This window comes from Pecten maximus, chromosome 6 (genome assembly GCF_902652985.1).
Source record: "Pecten maximus chromosome 6, xPecMax1.1, whole genome shotgun sequence".
Taxonomy (NCBI): Eukaryota; Metazoa; Mollusca; class Bivalvia; order Pectinida; family Pectinidae; genus Pecten; species Pecten maximus.
In genome coordinates, this window is record NC_047020.1 from 10,890,252 (window position 1) to 10,903,158 (window position 12,907).

Genomic DNA, 12,907 nt, shown 5'->3' on the forward strand with positions numbered 1-12,907 from the left:
CTAGGCACCAAGGGGAACCTACATATGAAATTTGAGAAAGATCCCTTCAGTACTTTCTCAGAAATAGCGATAACAAGAATTGTTTACGGACGGAGGGACGGACGGACGGACGGACGGACGGACGACGGACCACGGACGCAGGGCGATTTGAATAGCCCACCATCTGATGATGGTGGGCTAAAAATTTGATTAATGATATATCCAAATCCCCAATCCCTTGTTCTCATTTTGCTTCATGCATACATATCCTTCACTGGAGCCATTTTTGATGTTGAAACCCACTTCATCAATTTTTAAATTCAACATTTCAGACATAAATCTTGACAACTGGAATGGCAAATGTTAATACAAGTATTGGAGGTCTCTGACAAGGCTCGCCTGATGCAAAGTAAAACCATTAGGTCCCTCCTTATTAAATCATATATGGACATCTCTGCATGCCCAAGTCTGGTGTAAGGGCCAGAGGAAACTATGACTACCATTTGCAATTAATGAAAACGTTCCTGTTAACGTCATAGTCTGGATACCCTTTTGACTGTGATAAATAATGAAAACGTCCATGGTTAACAGGGAAATAATTAATAAGAGATGTAATATGTTGAAATTTATTATGCAGACCTATATAAAGGTTGTGTCTGTTCTTCCTCAAAACAGTTATAATATGCACATATTTTAATTTACTTTTTTAGTAGACATCTATAATATTATTGGAGTAATAATTTAGGTGACAATAGTCCATCCAATAATAACATTACAATACATCGAACGATATATATGTCAGTATTACAGATCTAGAAAAATCTGCAGACACGTCAGCTGAAGAAATATTAGCGGAGCGGAACGACAACCTGTTAGATGATTCGACAGGTATCACTACTGCGTTGGCCTGTCAACAGTCAGTGAATCTGTCCCGTCAACGAACTGTATTTTTATCGAAAAAAGCGCAAAAACATCATTTACATCATCTAAACTTACCTCAAGAGTATGAAGGGAATGGGATAAAATGAAACATTTCGCTAGCAAAATAAACGTATTTGTTCATGCATGAGTGGGTACACACAGCAACACGACGCCAGCATCAGCATCCGAACCCTTTATTTTGTTTGAATAAATTACATGCCGCTTATGTTCTGACAAAATAAAATCGTTGTCACTTCAGCTCTTGTATGGAAAGGCGACGAAGGGTCATGCTCATTCTTGTTTACCTTCACGATTGTTTTGATTTTGACAGCTAACGGTAAGATTGAATCCAGGTAAATTAAGAAAAGTATTTCACTAGTTCCTGCATGATATATATTATGTAACCGTTTTGCACATCGACGTTGAGAGCTCACGTTAAACGTTCGGTACAGTAGCCCTCTCCAGTGGGTTACATATGAAGTCAATTCGTCCCAAGTTGATCTGACGGATATTTGAAAAAAAACCACCAGAGACCGATATGTTAATCTCTAGTACGACTTAGTGTCAATCATTTTACTATGCACATGTAGCTCACCTGATCCAATGGAGGGTGTGGCTCCCCTGGGGATGAAAACGGTCTAGTGTTGTACTATATAAACGGAGAGTGTGGCTCCCCTTGGGATAGAGGAGGTCCAATGTTGTATAAACGGAGAGTGTGACTCCCCTGGGGATGGAGTAGGTCCAGTGTTGTAAAAATGGAGGGTGTTGCTCCCCTGGGGATGGAGGAGGTCCAATGTTGTATAAACGGAGAGTGTGGCTCCCCTGGGGATGGAGTAGGTCCAGTGTTGTATAAATGGAGGGTGTTGCTCCCCTGGGGATGGAGGAGGTCCAATGTTGTATAAATGGAGGGTGTGGCTCCCCTGGGGATGGAGGAGGTCCAATGTTGTATAAACGAAGAGTGTGGCTCCCCTGGGGATGGAATAGGTCCAGTGTTGTATAAATGGAGGGTGTGGCTCCCCTGGGGATGGAGGAGGTCCAATGTTGTATAAACGAAGAGTGTGGCTCCCCTGGGGATGGAGTAGGTCCAGTGTTGTATAAATGGAGGGTGTGGCTCCCCTGGGGATGGAGGAGGTCCAGTGTTGTATAAATGGAGGGTGTGGCTCCCTCGGGGATGTAGGAGGTCCAGTGTTGTATTAACAGAGGGTGTGGCTCCCCTGGGGATGGAGTAGGTCCAGTGTTGTATAAATGGAGGGTGTTGCTCCCCTGGGGATGGAGGAGGTCCAATGTTGTATAAACGGAGCATGTGGCTCCCCTGGGGATGGAATAGGTCCAGTGTTATACATGTGTAAATGGAGAGTGTTGCTCACCAGGCGATGGAAGAGGTCCAGTGTTGTATTAACAGAGGATGTGGCTCCCTCGGGGATAGAGGAGGTCCAGTGTTGTATAAATGGAGGGTGTGGATCCCCTGCAGATGGAGGAGGTCCAGTGTTGTATAAATGGAGGGTGTGGCTCCCCTGGGGATGGAGGAGGTCCAGTGTTGTATAAATGAAGGGTGTGGCTCCTCGGGGATGGAGGAGGTCCAGTGTTGTATAAATGGAGGGTGTGGCTGCCCCGGGGATGGAGGAGGTCCAGTGTTGTATAAATGAAGGGTGTGGCCCCCCTGGGGATGGAGGAGGTCCAGTGTTGTATAAATGGAGGGTGTGGTTCCCCTGCAGATGGAGGAGGTCCAGTGTTGTATAAATGGAGGTAGTGGCTCCCTCGGGGATGGAGGAGGTCCAGTGTTGTATAAATAGAGGGTGTGGCTCCCCTGGGGATGGAGGAGGTCCAGTCTTGTATAAATGGAGGGTGTGGCTCCCCTGGGGACGGAGGAGGTCCAGTATTGTATAAATGGAGAGTGTGGCTCCCTCAGGGATGGAGGAGGTCCAGTGTTGTATAAATGGAGGGTGTGGCTCCCTCGGGATGGAGGAGGTCCAGTGTTGTATTAACAGAGGGTGTGGCTCCCCTGGGGATGGAGGAGGTCCAGTATTGTATAAATGGAGGTAATGGCTCCCCTGGGGATGTAGGAGGTCCAGTGTTGTATAAATGGAGGTAGTGGCTCCCCTGGGGATGAAGGAGGTCCAGTGTTGTATAAATGGAGGGTGTGGCTCCCCTGGGGATGGAGGGGGTCCAATGTTGTATAAATGGAGGGTGTGGCTCCCCTGGGGATGGAAGAGGTCCTGTGTTGTATAAATGGAGGGTGTGGCTCCCCTGGGGATGGAGTAGGTCCAGTGTTGTATAAATGGAGGGTGTTGCTCCCCTGGGGATGGAGGAGGTCCAATGTTGTATAAACGGAGCATGTGGCTCCCCTGGGGATGGAGTAGGTCCAGTGTTGTACATGTATAAATGGAGGATGTGGCTCACCAGGCGATGGAAGAGGTCCAGTGTTGTATTAACAGAGGATGTGGCTCCCTCGGGGATAGAGGAGGTCCAGTGTTGTATAAATGGAGGGTGTGGCTCCCCTGCAGATGGAGGAGGTCCAGTGTTGTATAAATGGAGGGTGTGGCTCCCTCGGGGATGGAGGAGGTCCAGTGTTGTATAAATGGAGGGTGTGGCTCCCCTGGGGATGGAGGAGGTCCAGTCTTGTATAAATGGAGGGTGTGGCTCCCCTGGGGACGGAGGAGGTCCAGTATTGTATAAATGGAGAGTGTGGCTCCCTCAGGGATGGAGGAGGTCCAGTGTTGTATAAATGGAGGGTGTGGCTCCCTCGGGATGGAGGAGGTCCAGTGTTGTATTAACAGAGGGTGTGGCTCCCCTGGGGATGGAGGAGGTCAAGTATTGTATAAATGGAGGTAATGGCTCCCCTGGGGATGTAGGAGGTCCAGTGTTGTATAAATGGAGGTAGTGGCTCCCCTGGGGATGAAGGAGGTCCAGTGTTGTATAAATGGAGGGTGTGGCTCCCCTGGGGATGGAGGGGGTCCAATGTTGTATAAATGGAGGGTGTGGCTCCCCTGGGGATGGAAGAGGTCCTGTGTTGTATAAATGGAGGGTGTGGCTCCCCTGGGGATGGAGTAGGTCCAGTGTTGTATAAATGGAGGGTGTTGCTCCCCTGGGGATGGAGGAGGTCCAATGTTGTATAAACGGAGCATGTGGCTCCCCTGGGGATGGAGTAGGTCCAGTGTTGTACATGTATAAATGGAGGGTGTGGCTCCCTCGGGGATGGAGGAGGTCCAGTGTTGTATTAACAGAGGATGTGGCTCCCCTGCAGATGGAGGAGGTCCAGTGTTGTATAAATGGAGGTAGTGGCTCCCTCGGGGATGGAGGAGGTCCAGTGTTATACATGTGTAAATGGAGAGTGTTGCTCACCAGGCGATGGAAGAGGTCCAGTGTTGTATTAACAGAGGATGTGGCTCCCTCGGGGATAGAGGAGGTCCAGTGTTGTATAAATGGAGGGTGTGGCTCCCCTGCAGATGGAGGAGGTCCAGTGTTGTATAAATGGAGGGTGTGGCTCCCTCGGGGATGGAGGAGGTCCAGTGTTGTATAAATGGAGGGTGTGGCTCCCTTGGGGATGGAGGAGGTCCAGTCTTGTATAAATGGAGGGTGTGGCTCCCCTGGGGACGGAGGAGGTCCAGTATTGTATAAATGGAGAGTGTGGCTCCCTCAGGGATGGAGGAGGTCCAGTGTTGTATAAATGGAGGGTGTGGCTACCTCGGGATGGAGGAGGTCCAGTGTTGTATTAACAGAGGGTGTGGCTCCCCTGGGGATGGAGGAGGTCCAGTATTGTATAAATGGAGGTAATGGCTCCCCTGGGGATGTAGGAGGTCCAGTGTTGTATAAATGGAGGTAGTGGCTCCCCTGGGGATGAAGGAGGTCCAGTGTTGTATAAATGGAGGGTGTGGCTCCCCTGGGGATGGAGGGGGTCCAATGTTGTATAAATGGAGGGTGTGGCTCCCCTGGGGATGGAAGAGGTCCTGTGTTGTATAAATGGAGGGTGTGGCTCCCCTGGGGATGGAGTAGGTCCAGTGTTGTATAAATGGAGGGTGTTGCTCCCCTGGGGATGGAGGAGGTCCAATGTTGTATAAACGGAGCATGTGGCTCCCCTGGGGATGGAGTAGGTCCAGTGTTGTACATGTATAAATGGAGGGTGTGGCTCCCTCGGGGATGGAGGAGGTCCAGTGTTGTATTAACAGAGGGTGTGGCTCCCCTGCAGATGGAGGAGGTCCAGTGTTGTATAAATGGAAGTAGTGGCTCCCTCGGGGATGGAGGAGGTCCAGTGTTGTATAAATGGAGGGTGTGGCTCCCTCGGGGATGGAGGAGGTCCAGTGTTGTATTAACAGAGGGTGTGGCTCCCCTGGGGATGTAGGAGGTCCAGTATTGTATAAATGGAGGGTGTGGCTCCCTCGGGGATGGAGGAGGTCCAGTGTTGTATAAATGGAGGGTGTGGCTCCCTCGGGGATGGAGGAGGTCCATTATTGTATAAATTGAGGGTGTGGCTCCCCTGGGGATGGAGGAGGTCCAGTATTGTATAAATGGAGGTAATGGCTCCCCTGGGGATGTAGGAGGTCCAGTGTTGTATAAATGGAGGTAGTGGCTCCCCTGGGGATGAAGGAGGTCCAGAGTTGTATAAATGGAGGGTGTGGCTCCCCTGGGGATGGAGGAGGTCCAGTGTTGTATAAACGGAGGGTGTGGCTCCCCTGGGGATGAAGGAGGTCCAGTGTTGTATAAATGGAGGGTGTGGCTCCCCTGGGGATGGAGGAGGTCCAGTGTTGTATAAACGGAGGGTGTGGCTCCCCTGGGCCTGGGGATGGAAGGTCCTGTGTTGTATAAATGGAGGGTGTGGCTCCCCTGGGGATGGAGGAGGTCCAGTATTGTATAAATGGAGAGTGTGGCTCCCCTGGGGATGGAAGAGATCCAGTGTTGTACATGTATAAATGGAGGGTGTGGCTCCCTCGGGGATGGAGGAGGTCCAGTGTTGTATTAACAGAGGGTATGGCTCCCCTGGGGATGGAGGAGGTCCAGTGTTGTATAAACGGAGCATGTGGCTCCCCTGGGGATGGAATAGGTCCAGTGTTATACATGTGTAAATGGAGAGTGTTGCTCACCAGGGGATGGAGGAGGTCCAGTGTTGTATAAATGAAGGGTGTGGCTCCTCGGGGATGGAAGAGGTCCAGTGTTGTATAAATGGAGGGTGTGGCTCCCCTGGGGATGGAGGAGGTCCAGTGTTGTATAAATGAAGGGTGTGGCTCCCCTGGGGATGGAGGAGGTCAAGTGTTGTATAAATGAAGGGTGTGGCTCCTCGGGGATGGAGGAGGTCCAGTGTTGTATAAATGGAGGGTGTGGCTCCCCTGCAGATGGAGGAGGTCCTGTGTTGTATAAATGGAGGGTGTGGCCCCCTCGGGGATGGAGGAGGTCCAGTGTTGTATAAATGAAGGGTGTGGCTCCTCGGGGATGGAAGAGGTCCAGTGTTGTATAAACGGAGGGTGTGGCTCCCCTGGGGATGGAGGAGGTCCAGTGTTGTATAAATGGAGGGTGTGGCTCCCCTGGGGATGGAGGAGGTCCAGTGTTGTATTAACAGAGGGTGTGGCTCCCCTGGGGATGTAGGAGGTCCAGTGTTGTATTAACAGAGGATGTGGCTCCCTCGGGAATGGAGGAGGTCCAGTGTTGTATTAACAGAGGGTGTGGCTCCCCTGGGGATGTAGAAGGTCCAGTGTTGTATAAATGGAGGGTGTGGCTCCCCTGGGGATGGAGGAGGTTCAGTATTGTATAAACAGAGAGTGTGGCTCCCCCAGGGGTGGAAGAGGTCCTGTGTTGTATAAATGGAGGGTGTGGCTCCCCTGGGGATGGAGGAGTTGTCCGTTGTAAACAATTTACAGTTTCCACTTCTTCTCCATAACTAAGAGGCCCAGGGTCATGATATTATGATATTGAGCAAGTAGCATGCTGGGATAAAGGGCTACAGAGTTTGTTCAAATCAATGACTTTGACCTTCTATCAATGTCATAACTTAAAGGGTCAAATGTGTTAAAACCTTTCAAACTTCTTCTCAGTAACCTAGGTCATGCTATTGGGCCAGCAGCATACTGGGATTAAGGGATACCAAAGTTGTTCAAATGACCTTGACCTACTTTCAAGGCCACATGGGTCAGAAAAACATCAGCTATCAGTATGTATTTCAGAACTCATGTGACAGTAAAGACCCATGTGCTGCTTGCTTAGGATATTTTTTATTATTTTCGTATTTGATGGCTTGGTCTCTATACAAAATTATCATCAGTTAAACTGTTTCTGTGTAGTGTAAGAATCAGAGATCAGATCATCTAGTCAGTCCCAGGTATATTTCTTAATCAAAATTACTTACTGTTTTGTTATCTTATCTGAAAAATAGATGTATATCAAATAATTGTTTATATATTTCTGGGTACAATGTATTTATTTGGTAGGTAAAACCAGAAATGAAAATGTTAAGCCTGATGTAAAATTATCATTTCAGGATTGTCGTGAAAAGAATATTTGTAATGATGAATTTTGCAAGACCAACACCATCAAAGTCACCAACACCTGCTAAAAATGTACGCCCTCTGGGAATGCCCGTTCGGGGACCACCAAAAGTATCTCCTTCAATGTTGTACTCTTACTCTGACACATTCGATGATTCCCTGTCACCAAGGGTTGTCCAGTACTCGGATACACTCGATGACACTGCACCAACAAAGACAAGACTTTACTCTGACACATTTGAGAGTGAGGACGCAGCTACTTCATACAGTGATACATTTGTGGAGGGCACACTAGCAACAGAACAAGTTGATACTCACTTGTCAGAATATTCCAATTCACAAACTCTTCAACATGACTCCAGACCATATTCCTACACAGACACGTTTGACTCCAGTAGCAGTCATTTTCGTGGTTCCACCACATACACAGGAACACACACAGACAAAGCCAGTGGTCAGTCGGATGATGGGTATACACATTACGAGTCGGCTGACTCTATAACACAACATAGTGAGGACACTTATAGTCAGCCAACCTTCACTAGACGAGTTGAATCAGATGAGGAAACTTATTCAGAAAGGTATTGTTTAATATTTATCAGTACTAAAACGAAAAAGGGGAAAACAATTACCTTGACATACTGGTAATTGATTCATATATGGCACATATTCTAGTATATTGATTATGTTGTATAAGAAGGGTCATCATCATTTTGTAGGTTCTAGGTTTTTACTGGTTAACATGTGTCTCTGTATTAGCTGGAAGGCAGTCATCCTCACAAACATTGATATTTAATAATGCTATATTTAAAGTGATTTCTCAGTGATACTAAACTTTGCCTTTATTAACATCAGGAACATTTAATATAAATTGTGTCCTACAGACAGTCTAGTGGCTCTGATGATGACATGACCTTGGAAAATGACAGCTATGACTACAGTTACACATTTGAGGAAGCTGACACCACAAAGACAGAGGACCCAGAAAAAGTATGTTTTGTATTTGATCAACAATTTTCTTGTATAAATTTCAACTTTTTAATTACCAAACAATACAATGGATGTCTTATGAATTAACTTAAGCAGTAAATTACATCATAAACTTCAACAAGGCTAGCATTGAAATCAGCTTTCATTGAATATGTTTTGCTGTAGTATATTTGACTGCTTATTTTATAGCTAAGAAAGGAAGCTGAGCTCTTCAAACTTGCAGAGGAAGCAAAAACAAACTTTGCAGCAGACATGATGTCTCGGTTAAGACAGAAACGTATCAGACAGACAGATGTATCATCTTTACTGACGCAGGAAAAAACTGACAAAGGTAGGATACCAGTTACATGTATGTTAGTACACAGTATATGTATGTACATTAGTACACATATTAGTACACAGTATATGTACATTAGTCCACATATTAGTACACAGTATATGTACATTAGTACACAGTATATGAACATATAAGATTCTCTAGATTCAATTCTTTCACCCTAACAGTATCTATAGTCATGTACTATATCATAAGTGTTTAAATTTTTAACTTTCATATTACAGAAAAGGAATTAGATTGGCATTGTTCTAGATACATCAAAAAGAAGCTACGCTTGCTAAAACAGAAACACTCTTCCTCAGGTAAGCTATATGTCTGTATAACTACACTTTCTCTGTAATTGTATAGTGACTACAGCCTCAGGTAAGCTATATGTCTGTATAACTACACTTTCTCTGTAGTTGTATAGTGACTACAGCCTCAGGTAAGCTATATATCTGTATAACTACACTTTCTCTGTAATTGTATAGTGACTACAAAGAGGTTGCAATGTGAACTGATAACTCAGCTTCCTTCAGACTTTATTCAGTTATTATTTCCTGTCTCCTTGAATATTTCTCTACAGAGCATTTTCATTTTTACTACTGCGTAAAATGTAATGTATATTATAGTAGGATCAATGTCACTTTTATATATAATTATAGTTGTGTTAATCAGTTATGTAGTAGATATCTTACTCTTTCTATTAATGCCATCCTAAATCACAACTTGAAAACCTTGTTTAGCTATGAAAAGTAAGGGGAAGCCCATACAGAAACAGTCTGAGGCCAAGGCCTCACCAGTGAAGGAGGGAGAACAACTTATACAGGAGTATGGCATTGATCCAGCTCTGATGGACAGACTCAAACTGAAAAACTTCATCAAGAGAATGGAAATGGTAAGATTAAGTGTTGTACGACTGCCTTATCTGGCTTTGAGTAGAAGGTGTGGTGGGGTGTTGCTTGCTTTTACCACATGGATTCTTACTGGCTGAACATCAACCAGACCCATCAAAGCAAGAGGTCCATGGGGTCTGCAACACTCACCTGGAAATTTCAGTGATTATGCCAAAACATTCTTAGTTACTTTACAAATATTTTCCCATTTTGGGATCTGACTCTCCATGTATTTCAGTTCCTCTAACTGACATTTATTTTTCTGGTTCAAATGGACAGGCAAAGAAAATTCAGTCAATAGCCAATTGGGCCTCCTTCTTCTGCCCCAGGGCAGATAAGGAAAATTTATTAAGTTCTTGTTGACCGAGGTTTGTTTTAACCAGATTTGACCTTTATCTATACAGTAGAAAAAAATTCAATTTTCAAATTCCTCTTTTCCCAATTTGGGTCCCTCCACCTCCACTTGAGTCAGAACAAACCCCATGTTTATAAAACATTGTGTCTTCTTCACCCAATAATCCTCCATACAAAATTTGATCAAAATCCATCAGCTGGGTCAGAAGAAGTTCTTGAAAGGATTTATCTCTATTACCGGGTATATAATATTCCCCTAATAAGCCCTGTCCCTCAGAGTCAGACCCCTCAGTCCCCTGGTGGCCAAACACACCACTTACTAGTATACAAATTTGGTTCCCTTTCACCAAAAGCTGCTTCAGAGCAACTTTGGACTAAATCCTTCCATTCCTACAGAAGACAAAGGGTTTTGAAGAATTTGCTATATTTCTCCTATTGGACCTGACCCCTTAGGAAAGTGGGGGCCAGACCTGTGGTTAATATCAATTGGATCCTCTTCAGGCACAGATGCTTCAAACCAAATGAGCAAATTCTTCCATTCCTACAGAGCAAGAATGATTTCAAAGTGTTTGCTATATTTTCCCTGTTGGTCCCAACCTAGACTGGCCACCAGTAGTTTTTTGTTAAGAATGGCTTAGCTAAGTTGTAAGACTAGCTTATCTCCCCCTAGTTTGAAACTTAGAATGTCATGTCTTAGTCATGTCATGTCTTAGAGACCAAAATCATAAAGGTCACCTTTATTATTTACAATTTTAATCTTCTAGAGACAGGGGGCATGTCTAGTCCCCACTCCTCAAGTCCCCTGGGGGCCCAGACCCTCTATCATGCAAAATTGGTTTCCATCATCCAGAGATTCTTTGATTCCTACTGAAGAATAAGTATTTTGAAGAATTTGCTATAATATTTCCCCTATTGAGCACCATCCCTTCAGGCCCCTGGGGACCCTGACCCATGGTTTATACATAGTTGGTTCCTGTTACCCAAGGATGCTTCAGATCAAATTTGATCAACATTTACAATGTCATTCCTGACAAGAAGTAATTTTTAGGTAAAGATGATAAATAGCCAAAAAAAGGAGAAAAGACCTGTAAGGTCCTGAACAAATAATGTTATCCCTTTTGGATGATTGTTGGGGATATCTGGGGGATATATAGCTGCCCTTCACTCACCTGTCTGTGTTGTATCATTGTATATCATGATCTTGTTTTCAGGCCGCCCAGGAAGAAATACACGATCCCAGGCGATGTAAGGATTGCAGGTAGGAACAAGTTATCATCCTTGATAAATCAAATACATACCTGGAGCGGACAATTGGTGTACTATTTAATATCTGAACTTAATATTACGTGATGAATAATCATAATACCCCATGTTTCTCACACCTGGTGGAAATAGACAATATACAATATATTATGATGGGATAACAATTTGTCTATGATTATTAATGAACAGTTCCCCTTTGCTTCCTTTTATTGTGAGTTTTCCTGTTGCTGACAGTTCTAGTTTTTTTTTCTTCCATTGTCCTAGAACTCACCAGCTGAAAATTGATGCTGCTGCAGCTCAGAGAAGCTTTGTGCGCGAGAAGACGAGAGATATCAGACAGGAAATAATAGAGGATAGAATCCAATCACACCTTATACAAATGGTTAGTACTATATATAGTAATGGGGTCATACACTAAACACAATGGCAGTGTAATATCTATTAAAGTGACATCTAGTCCTCTGGCATTGTCGTAACTTAATTAATCTAACAAAAAATAAAATGTTGTTGTTTCAGAGTTCCTTATCGTTGATTGGAGAATTGGCAAGATCTCTACCCAAGCCTACACAAGACCCTGAAGATGTGTTAGAGAAAATGAATAAAGGGCTTATGTTATCAAAGTCCATTTCAAAAACAAGACAATGTGATATGTTTATTTAGTAATTTTATAAATATATTCTGTACAATGTTTAAGATATAAATATATTGTTTATAAGTAATCAAAAATAAATGAAAATATAATTTTCAAAACAGAAGTTTGTGTTATTAATGCTTCAAGATGTGTTCATCTGTTCATCAGCACTTTCTTGGGAATTTCTCTGATCTAACACAATGATAGGTGATATTATATGCAATGACCGATGGGGCTTTTTCTTTGTAAATATAAACTTCTCAAGGTCACTTGGTCAGTCAGAATTTGTATCTTGACAATTAAACATTATGAAGGAGAGTTGGTTGAAATGACACAAACAAGACATAAACAATTAACATTTCTAACTCCTTCTAAATTCCCAACCGGCCAAGAGACCTGATATTGGGTCTGTAGCATGCTGGGATGAAGGTCTACCAAGTTTTTTCAAATGAATGATCTTGATCTTCATTCAAGGTCACATGGGTCAAATAGGCTAAAATCTTAAAACAACTTCTCAACAACCAAGAGGCCCAGGGACTTGATATTAGGCCTGTAACATTCTGGGGTGAAGTACAAGTTTGTTCAAATGAATGACCTTGAACTTCATTAGATACTAGTAACTTCTTCTCAATTACCAAGAGTCCCAGGGACTTGATGTTGGGCCTGTCTGTAGCATGCTTGGGTGAAGGACTACCAAGTTTATTCAAATGAATGACCTTGACCTACATTCAAGGTCACAGGTGTGAAATAGGCTTAAATTTTTAAACAATGATTTTGCGATAGCCAATAATCTACGAGACCTGATATTAGGTCAATAGTATGCTGGAATGAAGGACTAGAAACATGTATTGACATGAATAAACCTAGCCTACTCTGATATTTGAATAAAGTGGTAACCAGCTCTTGTTAATATGTATATTTGTTGATGTCAAACAATGCTATATATGGTTATAGGGTTGGGATCTCAATGGTTTCAAAGATATATAAAAAAAACTAAGTCTGTAGGGGTGGGCAAAGACCCCAGGGCCTATATTTATATCAGGATTGTGTAAAATTCTTGATGTCTAGCAATGCTATGTATGGT

At 44.0% G+C, this 12,907-nt stretch overlaps 1 protein-coding gene across 1 annotated transcript; it reads left to right on the forward strand.

Moving 5' to 3' along the window:
* The first annotated feature begins 1,160 nt into the window (after positions 1 to 1,160).
* On the forward strand, positions 1,161 to 11,919 carry LOC117328945. Its single transcript, XM_033886577.1, has 9 exons — positions 1,161 to 1,253; positions 7,367 to 7,954; positions 8,258 to 8,363; positions 8,553 to 8,694; positions 8,925 to 9,002; positions 9,426 to 9,577; positions 11,141 to 11,187; positions 11,457 to 11,574; positions 11,709 to 11,919. The coding sequence occupies exons 2-9, from the start codon at positions 7,392 to 7,394 to the stop codon at positions 11,850 to 11,852; spliced, it is 1,350 nt and encodes a 449-aa protein (XP_033742468.1). The 5' UTR covers positions 1,161 to 1,253; positions 7,367 to 7,391; the 3' UTR covers positions 11,853 to 11,919.
* The last annotated feature ends 988 nt before the right edge of the window (positions 11,920 to 12,907 follow it).